A 13251-nucleotide genomic window follows, 5' to 3' on the forward strand; every position below is an offset into this window, starting at 1 on the left:
TTTAATTTTAGAATTTTAAAATATTTAGAGTATTACACTGTGGCCGTTCTTTTTTTTCAGACTAGAATCAACCCGACAACGTCATATTCACTTCAAACAGTTCAAACAATAATAATGTTTAGTGTTAGGATATGTTGATGACTTTTGAATTTTTTCCTTTGATTCTATTTAATGCTATCCTAGCTAAAAATTTGTCTCGTACTCCCTTGATGCAGGATATTCTAATTTTATTTTGCATTTTTTTTTTTTTTGAATTTTTAGGCGTTTTTAGCTATAAATGCATTTCTATTTTTTTCCAACGTCAATTTTCAATATTTTTAAGTCATTTTTTCATCTTTTAGGTCATTTTTTGTAGTTTTCATATACAATGTGGGGCATTTTTCTCAAATTTTAAATTAGAGCAAGTGTTAAACCTAGGTTTGGAAACAAATTGAATTTATTTAAAATTTTAAAATCTAACTTTGGATTTACTGTTTGTGACTTTGGGTGTTATAAGTATATTGTCAATATAATATTGATAAAACAAGTGCTCTTTCAAACATACGCCGATCATACACGATTATCGAGTATATTTTATTAATACATTTTATGAAAAAACCCGATAAACAAGATTAAATTGACATAGACATTAGGCCTATTGATTGAAGTGCTTATAATTGCTGTAAAAGGAATTATTGTCAGTACTGATTTAGTTTTTAAGGTAATTTTTTTAAGTTTTTATGGCATTTTTGCACTTTTTTTAGGGCATTTTAACATTTTTTTTAGTCATCAACATCCTAACTCTAAATTAATGTTGTTAAGAAGACGTAACAATGGCATTTGTTGTCTCTCTCTCTCTCTCTTGAAATAAACGTTTAGCTCCGTTAGTTTAAAAATTAGAGTGAATCGACCTCTTTTGAAACTCTTATGATGGCAAGACATTATCTGTGTTTGTGTATCGTGGCATATTTTTAATAATTGGTGTATAGGAATATAAGAAAAAAGCTTAAACTAAAAATGCTCATAATTCGCTTAAAATCTAATAGTTATCGTAAAAAATTTGTTTATACAGATAATGTTATTATCATCAACTTGGTCGATTTACTGTAATTTTTAAGCTAACGGAGTTAAACGTGATGTGCTATAAGCGTAAATTTTCTTTGGTATACGCATCATTTGTAAGACGAAGACAACGAATAATATGGTTGTGGCTTCCTCTTAAGTGGATGATTTTAATCATATATAAAACGAATGTGCCTATTGTCTTAAAAAATAATGTTAATAGTTTTCCAAAACTGAGCGTTCATCAAGATAACCACCCTGGGCACCCTGTACACACATGATTTTGTAAAACGTATAGCCGTATAGACGATGACGAGTGGGCAAAGGTTTCAAAAAATATTACGACACACATCCAATTAAATATTGCCAAACAATTTATTAAACTTATTAGACTAGAGTACAATAATATTAGACCGCACAAAATTGTAGGCTAAGTGGGTATAATACAACCGTAGTATACAACTATACACATATGAATATAATATGTTTGACGAAAAATGTAATAATAATAATATATATATTATATAAATTTGGATACATAATGGTCTAACCGTTATGCGTTTAAACGTAATGATATGTATTACTTAACATTATATAAAACAAAAAAAAAAACATAATCGTACCTAATAATTAGTAGTATAATACGCTAGTCGAGTGAATTTTTTTATACACATAATTTGTTATAGTTATCATAAGAAGAATCATCAGTGTTGGGCAAAAAATATATTTTACAACGCTATATGCAATAAAAACATGACTAAACAAAATTAATGATTTAACTTTCATGTAGGTATTTCACTCGTGTGATCAGTTTCATTTTTACTATTATAGAGAAATGCAGTGGATAATGGATATATTCATTTCATTGATATTTATCAATTTCAAATTTCGAGTGCAGGTAACCGCTATAAACTCTAAACATGAAAATATGTTAATCGATGAGTTTTTTTTTCCTGACACTGATAAGTATAGTTAAATAGGCGCAGTATGATGCAGAGTAGCTGGTGCTATAATGATTTATTGAGTCGGCTTTTTGTTCGTTTCATTGCAAATCCAACGCGATTAAATCGTTTGTACGGCATTTCTTTTAAAGGTTCTACTAATACTCACTCTCGACTCTATTGAGGTTTTTGGAAATATTTTTGTCGTAGTTTATCAATTTTTATCGTTGTTTAATTTTTACTTTCTTTTTTTTTGCGACAACATACCCAAATTTAAATTGCAAAATTCAAAAGAAGATTGTATATTATTGGCAAAAAAAATATACATATATATATATTTCAAAGCAAACTATTACGTTGATATATGCTTTGTGTAAACCTTAAAAAAAAAAATACCGACAAAAATATATTTTCATATTTTGTTTTTGTTATGTTGAAATGAATTCAAATTGTCTAATAAAAAGGAATATAATTACAAAAACGTTAAAACTTTTCAAGACCTAACCGAAACTTCTCACGTTTTACTCCAGAGATTTTAATGCAGTCAGAGGAGAGTTAACCTTTTAATGAATTGCCCTGTATACAATATCGATTGTAATAATATAAACTTGTTATTTATTTCGTGAAGTTTAGAAAAAAAATATTCTGCAACATACCAACACGTCATGTATTATATTATGCATGTGTAGGATTTTTGATATTATTATAGTGCAATAATTATTTATATACCTAGTTAAATTAAAATGAAAACAACACATTGTTGGATATAAAATATTATTTCGGGCGTCTGAAACGATGAGCGTTACGTATACAGATTAGATTATAATCAAAGTATTGCTATTATTATACTATGATGTAGCGGTGAAAAATAAAATGATTGAAAAAAAAATCGTTTTCAACTAACAAATAAATCAATAATAATTGCTATATAATAATAATAATAATAATAATATATGTATATAATAAATATGCTTTTGCACGGAATGGACAAGAGCTTTAGATTGCTCTTATACATTATATTAATATAATACAAACGTGTTGTGTTAACCAATGGGCGCCGTAGGTTAGGTACATTATAATATTATATTATATTACAATAACAACAATAACAACAATTAGGTACAATAAGAATGATAATAATAATAATATTGCTGTAATGGGCATTGGCCGTATCGATGGTGCGGAAGTTGCCCAGTGTTCGGGCGGCGGTGTTAGTTCGAAAAGCGAATCTGAATCGGAAATAATATAACATAACATTAATTCTACGCAATTATACTCGTACTTAAGTATATCCACTACGATCAGTATTTCAGTATTTTATAACTTAGCTATAATAGAAATACTTATAGAAATATAAAAATCGTACTTTCAAAATCTCAAATCAACTGTCGACGATTAATAATATTGTGTAAGATCATAAAGATCTATTAAATTAATGAACATAAAAAAAAACTCCAACAACGAACTCAGATATTTATTTGTAGTGTTGTGATTTTTAAATTTAATTTAATATTGTTTTAAACATAACATATACTGTGGGAAAACAATGAAAAAATATTATTCTGACGTCTGATACATTTTCAAACTTATTGAAAAGAATAAAATAAAATCCAACCTATAACTTATCCCAAATTATATTTGCCTTTTGGTTGATGTACAATTCATAATTTTGTAGATACATGAGAACAATACGTATTTAGTATAAATATCAAGTAATTTGTAATTTAAAAGGGTTATAATAAGTGAAAATTGTTCAGAAAAATATTTAAAAACTCGATTTTGGTGATAATGCGTTGTATCACATGCATGTCGACTTAAACTTTTGAAATAATATAAGAACGAAAATAGAAAATCCTTTTAAACCAATCCTGTCCCAGTAACGTCAAATAGTGATTTTAGATAAATATTACTTGTCTTGCTGGCTAATAAAATTTCGTTCAAATTCATGACGTAAGTAAAAAAAAAAAAAGTACAATTCATTTGTTTGTTGGATTTGGTAAAAACGTTGGCGGAAGATTTTTATTGCGTTTCAGAAGATTTAAATGACCTCTCAAGCAAATCAACTTTTAAATACGAGAAAGTTTGCATTCTTCTTTGATGTAGCTCATTGTCTCCCAACACAATGTGGTTGTTAGATATTATTGTTATTTAAATATTTATGTCCCAACATAAAAATAAATACTGACGAAAAGACAGCACTATAACAATATGTAACTATGTACTGATATATGCATTATACCTCTGAATGAAATTAATCAAAATGGTGCAATGTTTAGAAATAACTGATAATATTATTTAAATAGTTTTTAAAATATAGACACATATTGTTTGTATGTTATTCAAAAGATTAAATTGGCCAATGAAAATGATTTACTTATTTTAAGTGATTTACATTGCCATAGTTCGTCAAATATATTAAGTATTTTATAATGTTTTTACTGAATCAGCAAATCGTTTTCTTAAAAATTGTATAGGTATTTCAAGTTCTCGAATTTTCTTATATTTTATTTTTTTTTTTAAATAAAAGTTGTAATTTTGGGGATGGTGATGTGGTCATCCTCTAACACACTGAAACTTGGTTCATTAATCATAATTTATGGCAAATATTAATGGCGAATTTTAGAAAAGACATACAAGATAATAGAACGTTAATACGCTTGAAAAAGAGAAGGAAAATAATTTTTTTTTTTTATAATTTATTTATACCTGCAGGGTTTTAAATAGCCCTCCGGTACAAAATATTATATACAAGACGTGGTACCTACATACATTTAATGTTATTTTTAAAAATGTTGAAGTAATATCTTGTTTTTGATTAGAAAATGTAGGAAAAACCAAGTTTAAAAATATGATTCAGAAATATTTAATTTCTATACTTTTTGTGTGAGTAATCAGAATAATAGATACATATCCCAATGTAATAAAATATTTTAATAGATTACATGGTACATTTTTTTATGCAGACACATTATTCAAGTATTGTGCATTATTACTGTATAATATAGAAGCATGGACAATTATTTCCTCAAAGTATTTTTTTATAAGCCAGACGTGTAAAAAAGGTGAGTGCTTCTCAAAAATAAAACGCCTAAGACATAATGTCTAAAACATTGAAAAAATAAATTAACTCAACCATGACCAATTGTAGGCCGTGGATCATTAAGTCGGGGTCGTCGCTTACCTATATAGATAATTATATGATATAATAATATACTATAGTATATATGTATATATATTATGGCGATGAATTGATGATGTATAATATTATATGTATATTGTATATTTTATGATATTGTTATTTGTTCGATGCAGTTCAATGGACGCCCATGAGAGCTTGGATGTTAGGTTGTTGGATGAGACAAGTCTGACAGGAAGATGTCATCGGCGGTGCATCGGTCAATTCCTTTTCCGTTTCACCGATAAAGCTCATTGCCGCCGGAGAAGTGAGGTTGGGTTCGCGATCGTTGTCCATCGGTTCGTATAATTCGTTTCGTCCACCGCACAGAGACTCATCCGCCGACCCGTTTGCATCCTCGTCGATGTTCACTTGAGCGCCCACGGAGCACTGAAATCGTATGAAAATAAAAGTAAAATTAATTTATTATCGATTATTAAAAATATTAAATTGGCTAAGCAAGTATCCATTGGATATAAAAGTTTGGTGTTCGGCGTAAAAGAGCGGCCCTGTCAGAGCTCATATTTTTTAAAAATAATTTAGCTTTTAGGAAATCATAAAATAATATTATGTGGTTAGTCGATCCACAAAAGTCATAGTTTACTAAATATTTTCTAAAAAAAAGTTGTCCAACCCACATTAAAACTTAAACAACTTAAATAATATGGTTGTTAAATAAATGGTTTTAAAGCCATTAATTAATTTATATTTATGTAACTACACTGGTTTCATTTGAGTTGATCCTTAAAAAAAAGTCTAAACTTTGGTTGCCTGTATTGAAAATATCACTTTTGAAGGTGAAGTTGATACGATTCTAGTCCTTTAGATTTAAAAAAAAGCTATTAACTATGGATTGAAATTCTAAAAACGACTATACCTGCATCCACGCCGATTTCTAAGAAAAATTGTATTCATTTATAAAACTACGTATTATATTGTATATTATTTTAGTGTATTTTTCTAGAATTCAGATTTATAATTGGAAAATATTAGCGTGTCTGGGAGCCGGGAAGTGGTGAACTCATCCCGTTCTGTCTCAATGTCACGGAAATTAATCGAACACCAAAGCAAATAATAAAAACACACCAATTATAAAAGGCTGTTTTATCAAAGCGACCGGCGGCTCTACAACATCGAATTTCGAAAACAATTTCGACCGAGTGCAAACGATAGGTCTTGTGGTATGTGTAAAATGGGAAAAGGAATAAAGTGAATTGTATTTGAGGAATTTTTCGACTAGGTTGGTATTAAAAAAAACTACAACAACAGACACAGCCAACAAGTCACAACCAACTAATACTCTAAAATCGCTCTCGGCCGATTGAAAATGTCGAGCTGAAAATAAGTACAGAAGAGAAAAGATATACCCTACCCGGGCGATAATGTTACGTAATTTGTATGATGTGTTTTAACGAAAATTAACCACATAATCATATCATAATGATATTTTATTCGAATTTTATATGTTGTGAAAATCGACTTTTGTTTTTAACGGATAATCATGGACATCTATATTATGTTGATGAATGTATGACGTGCTTGATTTCATAATTTGTTTAATATGATTTAGGCGTGTAAATTTGATTATGTCACAATTATTATTCTCAGTACCAATATATGATTGTATTTATTATATTTTTCACCATAACGGTATAAGATACATTTATATAATAGGTATAAGCGTATAGGTAGGTACACAAAAAAATGTCCTGATAGAAAAACTTTTAAACTAAAAACTCTTTTGATTTTCAGCAGAGGCTTTCGTCTTACAAGGTTGATATATTTTTTGTATAGTATATACTTTTATTTTTATTTGTTCTTTGTTGGATAAAGTACTCCGAAAATTACACCAGACCCTACTCTATATAATATAATGGATTGAAAATTGGACAGCAGTCTCGGAATTAGGGCGAAAAAAATGTTTTCGCAACAACGTAACATTATTGTTATTATTTATGATGAGATAAAATTTTTTAGTTTTAACGTCTTAATATAATTTATAATACGCATTTTAAATTCGAATCCATTATCATTAAGGATAAGTATAACGTATCATTTAAGATTTAATATTAATTAGGTATACCTATAGTCGTATCATTATGAATATAACTATTACTAGGTTCTTCTCTGGTAATATGTATATTGGAATTTTTAAAAATATTATAAAATATATTAGCTTAATGTTTGAAAAATTCAGATTTGTACGTATTTTGTTTTTTTTTCAATACATATTTGACGTATAAACTTGATTAATGTAAATACTTAAAGGTAATAATTTATAAATTCAATAAAACGAATGTTTGCCCATAAATAATAATAGTATATATATAACTTTATATAATGTAAAACATGATACAATATGTACATCGTCCGTATTTCGTTTCGACTTTCAACATATTGAAGCATCGTCGTTGGCGACACGATGGCGCCTACTCCCCTAGAAGCTATTTGTATTCACCGTGAAGTCTCCACGTCGCAAGTGAATTAAGGATTGGCGGTGACGTGTTCATAGGCTTTTGTTGTCACAAAGGGTGGGTCGCTGTTTTTACCCGTCATTCCCGTGATATATCATCCATACGACGATAACATAATAATATGATATAATACATACACGATTTCTCGATAGTAACATAATACATTATGAGACAAATATTAATTATTGGAATTAAGCGAAGACTTTAATAAAAATATTTTCAATTTTGATCATTAGTATTTTTTGTTACCGGTTTTTATATTTATTAGATTTGTTCGCGCATCGCGAAGTATTTTTCTTTTATGTTATCACAACCTTTTGTTTTTTGCAATAAATTATCAAGTATGTTATTTTATGAGTGTTATTTTTGGGGCCGTTGGACAAAATACGTTGCATAATATAGCATGAGATACGGAATACAGTCGGTCGGCACTCTGACTAATCGACCGTCGCGAAAAAACGCTGCAATGCCGGCACGTTAGACGTCGGGAGGCGTACAGGTGAGCTGCCCACCTCCCGCCGACTGTATCGACCGGATCTATATGTATTATGTAGAGCAAGGGTCAGATCGGTCATAAAAAGGGCACCGGTCGGAATAAGGGTACTCGATAGCTACAAACCTGCTCAATCGAACCATTCTTGATGACCCGTGTATACACCAGTAACGGCTATAAGGGCTCAGGGTGAGCAAAGGCGATGCAGGTTGTCGGCTACACATTATATTATTATACAAGGTATAACATGACGTAAGCTGGACGTCTGACGGCCAAGCTGTTTATTTGCAGCCGCTACAAGCCATACACAGCGTCGTTGTCGTGTTCTGTTCCGGACTCGGCCGACCCACCAATTTTAATAATTTTAATGAACAAATAAATAATAATTCTGTTTTTAAATGCATTTTTATTTTACATATAAATTTAAATAACTGTCAGTAGTTTGTTTTAATAATATATAATTATAATTTTTACGCAGCTTATCGCTTAAATGTTATGTGTCATGTATTGATCAGCTTTTACTAAGTCAATTTGTATATCCTAGGATGTACACTATGTGTTTAGTAAAAGCCCGAATAAAATTAAGAATTTCAGCTTTTACTGAGCACAAGCAGTAAAACCTAGCATTAACTAGTAAAACCTAGGTTTACCTAGTGATCGGGCATTTACGATAACATATATACGTACAGTATAAACGTAGGAAATCGGATTCCGGTTGCTATAACATAATAAGTCGAGTCCTCAGCACGCTCCGCTATTCTATATCGCGTTGTTGTTTTTTTTTATTTACTTGCCAATAGCAACAACAGCGGCGGTGGCAGCTTTAATAACTTAATGTCAGACAAAGTCTTCTAGACACGAAGCCCGGTCGTCACGCACCACGCCCACGATTGATCACTTCCGGTGGTTATCATTCCACCGTTTTTTTAGGGTGTGGCCGAGCGGCTCCCTCGTTAAGCCGGGCGGTGATGCGTTGGCGAGCTTATCCGTTTATATCTATATATACCTGGTATGCGTACTAGATAACTATTAGGTATATATATTACTATAAACGTGTGTGTGTGTGTGTGTGTGCGTGCGCGCGCGCGGGTACTCGCGTTTAACGTGTATATTTTGATTCCGTTTCGTGTTTTAATTACGACTTCGGGCCGGTCTCCACTCGTCACGTGTTTGCGTCAGAGGGTGTTATGTCGTAACGAACGAGTATAGTGGTAGGTAGTATAATAATATTATCATTGTTCGTTCATACCATTTATGTACATACTTACATTGTAAAAGAGACACGCAAAATCAATTGACCAGAAGCACGCATATAATATATTACATATTTGCTGTGTATATTACATATTATGTATAATAATATTTGTCATTCTCCACATCCGTCCGCGTCACAACAACTTACACAGTTACACACTGCGGTTAAACGCGTATAATATAGCCAAGGGTTTCCAGCCCGTCATGATCAAAAAAATTCAAAATTAAAGTGCACTAACACGCAACTCAGTTGTACAGTGTCAAATATCGCAAACGCTGCACAATAAAAGAAAGCAGAGTTTTGATATCATTGTAGGACGAAAATATTATTTGTTGTAACAGAATGACCTGAAAAATGAAGTAACTTGTATTTTAATAAAAATATTAAAAAATTATTTACTTATTGATAATTTATAGACGCTTTTGTCACAATACCTAGTAGAAACAGAATAAGATTTTTAACTTTAATTTTTAATACTGAAAATAAAAAATTTTGATTTTAAATTTTAAATGTAATTAAATTCCTTTTTCTTCAAAATAGCCAATTTTTAAATCTTTAATTTAAAAAAAAAATTTAATGGTTAAATAGATTATTTAAATCAAGTTTACTTTTTTGCAATTATTTATTATATCAATATTTTTTTGGAGTAAGTTAATTCGAAATGTATTAACTTTTGTCAAAATATTCTTTTTGGGAATTTACAGAAATAATTCATCTTAAATAATTGTTTATTAAGTATCCATATAGTGTTTGTACTTTTTTTTTTGTATCTCAATTTTTATTTTCATTAATCAGGTATATCTGTTACACTCTGTAATATAATGTAAATAAAAATCTATATTATATTGTTATAGGTTTAATTTTTTTTCTTCGTTCGTTTTCAAATCGTAATCGCAGTCATTAAAGTAATGATTTTCATTTAGTAAACAGATTTTGTTCGTAACGTTTCAGTAGAACCAAGTTTTTTTTAAACTCACTTTAGATTTTTTTTTTTAAAACGACGTTAAATCTTTATAATATATGAAACAGTCTAATTCCTAATACCTATAAATTTGTTGCATATTACTGTGAATAATAATATGATAAACCTGTACAAAGTCATGAGGGGTGAGCAGTAGACGAGTCTCTGAAAGATCATTTTGTGGTCGGACGATCGCCGAAATGTTTTTGTCGTTCTCACTATTCCTGTGAGGATTTATAGCTATACGATCTGGTTGGCTTTGAACAGTCGACATAATGGATTCTGACTCAAACATAAAAATATAATAAAGTAATACGATATGTGCCATGTGCCATGTGGCCAATATACTTTTCAAAAGCATCTCGATGGGTGAATGATGTGTCAAAATAAATATATAGATATAATAGGTAGACATGGATTGTTGTTGGTCGAAGAAATCTTGGTGTAGATATTATACACATTAGATATATTATTTAGGGGGCTAAGCAATGTGAAAACAGTTCGGCCTCCATGCAGTGATTTAAACAGGAAAAAAAAAGATATATTATTTAGGTTAGGCAATGAATCACATCAGTTTAAAGGCGTTTTTCATATTTAAATAAGCTTTCTTTGGAATATTTACAGCGTATACATAATGATAGATTATTATTTACAATAAAATAAGTATCAATACTTTTATCGTGAATATTCGTATTAAAACGACAGAGAAAAAAGTTTTATTAAATAAACGCGTATAATAATACAAGCGATATAACCGAATGAATTAAATTGCTCCCAATAGAACGTGGCTCGAGATATAATGATATTGCTGTTTGGCCTGACCTTTTAGAAACACACGCGTTTGAGTAAACAAAAAAAAAAATAATGAAAACATACCTACCTATACCGACTTAATATAATACGTCAGGCAGAATTCGTTCGTGCAAACCACGTTGGCAAAATCTCAAAAAGAATAAAATAAAAGATCAACTTGCCGGACATGCCCCCCGGGGATCGCGGCTTAATTGACGCGTGTGTATCCACCACTGATACACCCACCCGGCTTATGCGTACCTGCCTACGTTTCATTCGCATCAGAAACGCATTTGTTAAATTAACCGACCCTCGTGCACAGCTGGCTCAACCTAATATCACGGTGTTCCAACTCCTTGACCGCTGTGTTGCAGTGCATCATATAGATAATTTTATCCAGAAATTTATTGTATTTGGATGAAAATATTTATTTATTTTTTATCCTGTCATATAATAAAATTTTTAATTAATTAATAATATTGTTCGTCTATTTAAACAAAATGGTAACTGAAATAAATTATAAAGACATTTTTTGTGTCAATGTTTTATATTTTGTTTTTTGAGGAGGTTTTAATTTTTCATAGCTATTTATCTTATACACTTGTGACTAATTTAATCGATTTTATTTTTGAATTTTTATAGTTCTCTTCAATGGATATATTTTATTAAGTGTGTCTAATATTTGTATTATCCTACAAACTTTGATGGGAAATCGTGTATAGGTATATACCTATATACACGTATTTACGAATGTTAAACATTTAAACTTATATTGGTACATATTAAAATGTTTAATAATATTATACTGATAAAAAATATAATACAGTTTTTAACTATATATTTTTTTTATCTAGATAAATTCATACATATTTTTAGTTATCTTTATACGAAATTACTCCTTGGATACGCATTGATAGGTTAAATTAAATTAAATAGAATAAATATTGTCTGGAGCAGTCAGACGAAAAAACAGTGATAGAATGAGATCGTTATGATTCATATTATATCATCGATCTACGACAAACACAGATTTATTTATATTCACGTAGGTACGAATTAAATTAACAAGTGTTATATTATGTACTTAAATATATGATTTGGCTGTTTGACGAGTTCGTGATTTTTATAAAACCTATGGCCAAAATAATATTATTACATTTAAACGTTATGAGCAAACATTGAAATAACCATCGTTTGTATTGTATTAAAAGTCAGAGGAGTTTTAAAAACGTTTAAACGTTAGAATGATAAAATAAGATAACGCCATAAACACTACACTGAATATTTTTGTGAATACGAAGAAGCTATTTTTTTTTTTTTTATTTATAATTAATAACTATGTTAAAACGTTCATGTCACAGATGTATATAAACGTTATTCGTATATAGTAGTATAATATGTAAATATGAAATTAAAATGTCAGAGACAATTCAATTAGAGATACAGAAATAAAACTACTCTAAATAAACATTAAACTTGACTGTTGTATTATGAAATAAAATATTATTATCATAAGGTTCTCGTTTGTTCTTTAACATTTAAAAATACATTGAATTCCAATTAAAAATATTGTTTTTTGTTCATTACTGTACATAAGTGATGGGTTCAAAACTGTATATTAATATTAATGGTTTTTGTTTAATTAGTTAAATCGATTTATGATTAGGGTTGACTACGTGGTATAATAATTTTACCATTTAAGTACGCTTTTAATAATTTCCGAGTTCCGGTAACCCTAAGTTGGATTCGATTAAAAACCAACGCTAATGCAATAGTGCTTTTGATTGTATATATTTGTATCGAATAGTAAACAATTCTTTGATGAAATAAATCAAATAGTGTCTTAAGAACTGGTAAAAAAAACTATAGTCGATAACTCTGTAAGATTATTAGATAATATAACTATACTATTAAAGTTAATATAAACTTAACCATGTATTGGTTATGAAAATCTCAAATCCCATGTAAAAATACGAGTACTATTGTACTATATCAGCTATGTTGACATTGTTAAAATGTCATAAAAAATATCTACCCAGTAAATTATTTTTGCAAGAAGTCGTATAATATACAAAATATAATATTATCTGCATGTTAAACCCTAATATTTTAGTGCAGA

The 13251-nt window shown here is 29.4% G+C and overlaps 1 protein-coding gene across 6 annotated transcripts in view; it reads right to left on the bottom strand.

Moving 5' to 3' along the window:
- Positions 1 to 1397: 1397 nt before the first annotated feature.
- LOC107163876 (uncharacterized) overlaps positions 1398 to 13251 on the bottom strand; it is a 141680-nt gene continuing 129826 nt past the window's right edge. For 5 of the 6 annotated variants that reach the window (XM_089229053.1, XM_089229052.1, XM_089229051.1 and 2 more), the window contains one exon: positions 1398 to 5547. In XM_089229053.1, the coding sequence (XP_089085179.1) occupies positions 5296 to 5547 (252 nt within the window). In that variant the 3' untranslated portion in view covers positions 1398 to 5295. The remainder of the gene's footprint in view (positions 5548 to 13251) is intronic. The other variant, XR_016191999.1, reaches the window with a different exon arrangement.

The sequence above is a fragment of the Diuraphis noxia genome, unplaced genomic scaffold, assembly GCF_037042655.1.
Source record: "Diuraphis noxia isolate RWA-SAM2 unplaced genomic scaffold, SU_Dnox_SAM2 contig0005, whole genome shotgun sequence".
Classification (NCBI taxonomy): domain Eukaryota; kingdom Metazoa; phylum Arthropoda; class Insecta; order Hemiptera; family Aphididae; genus Diuraphis; species Diuraphis noxia.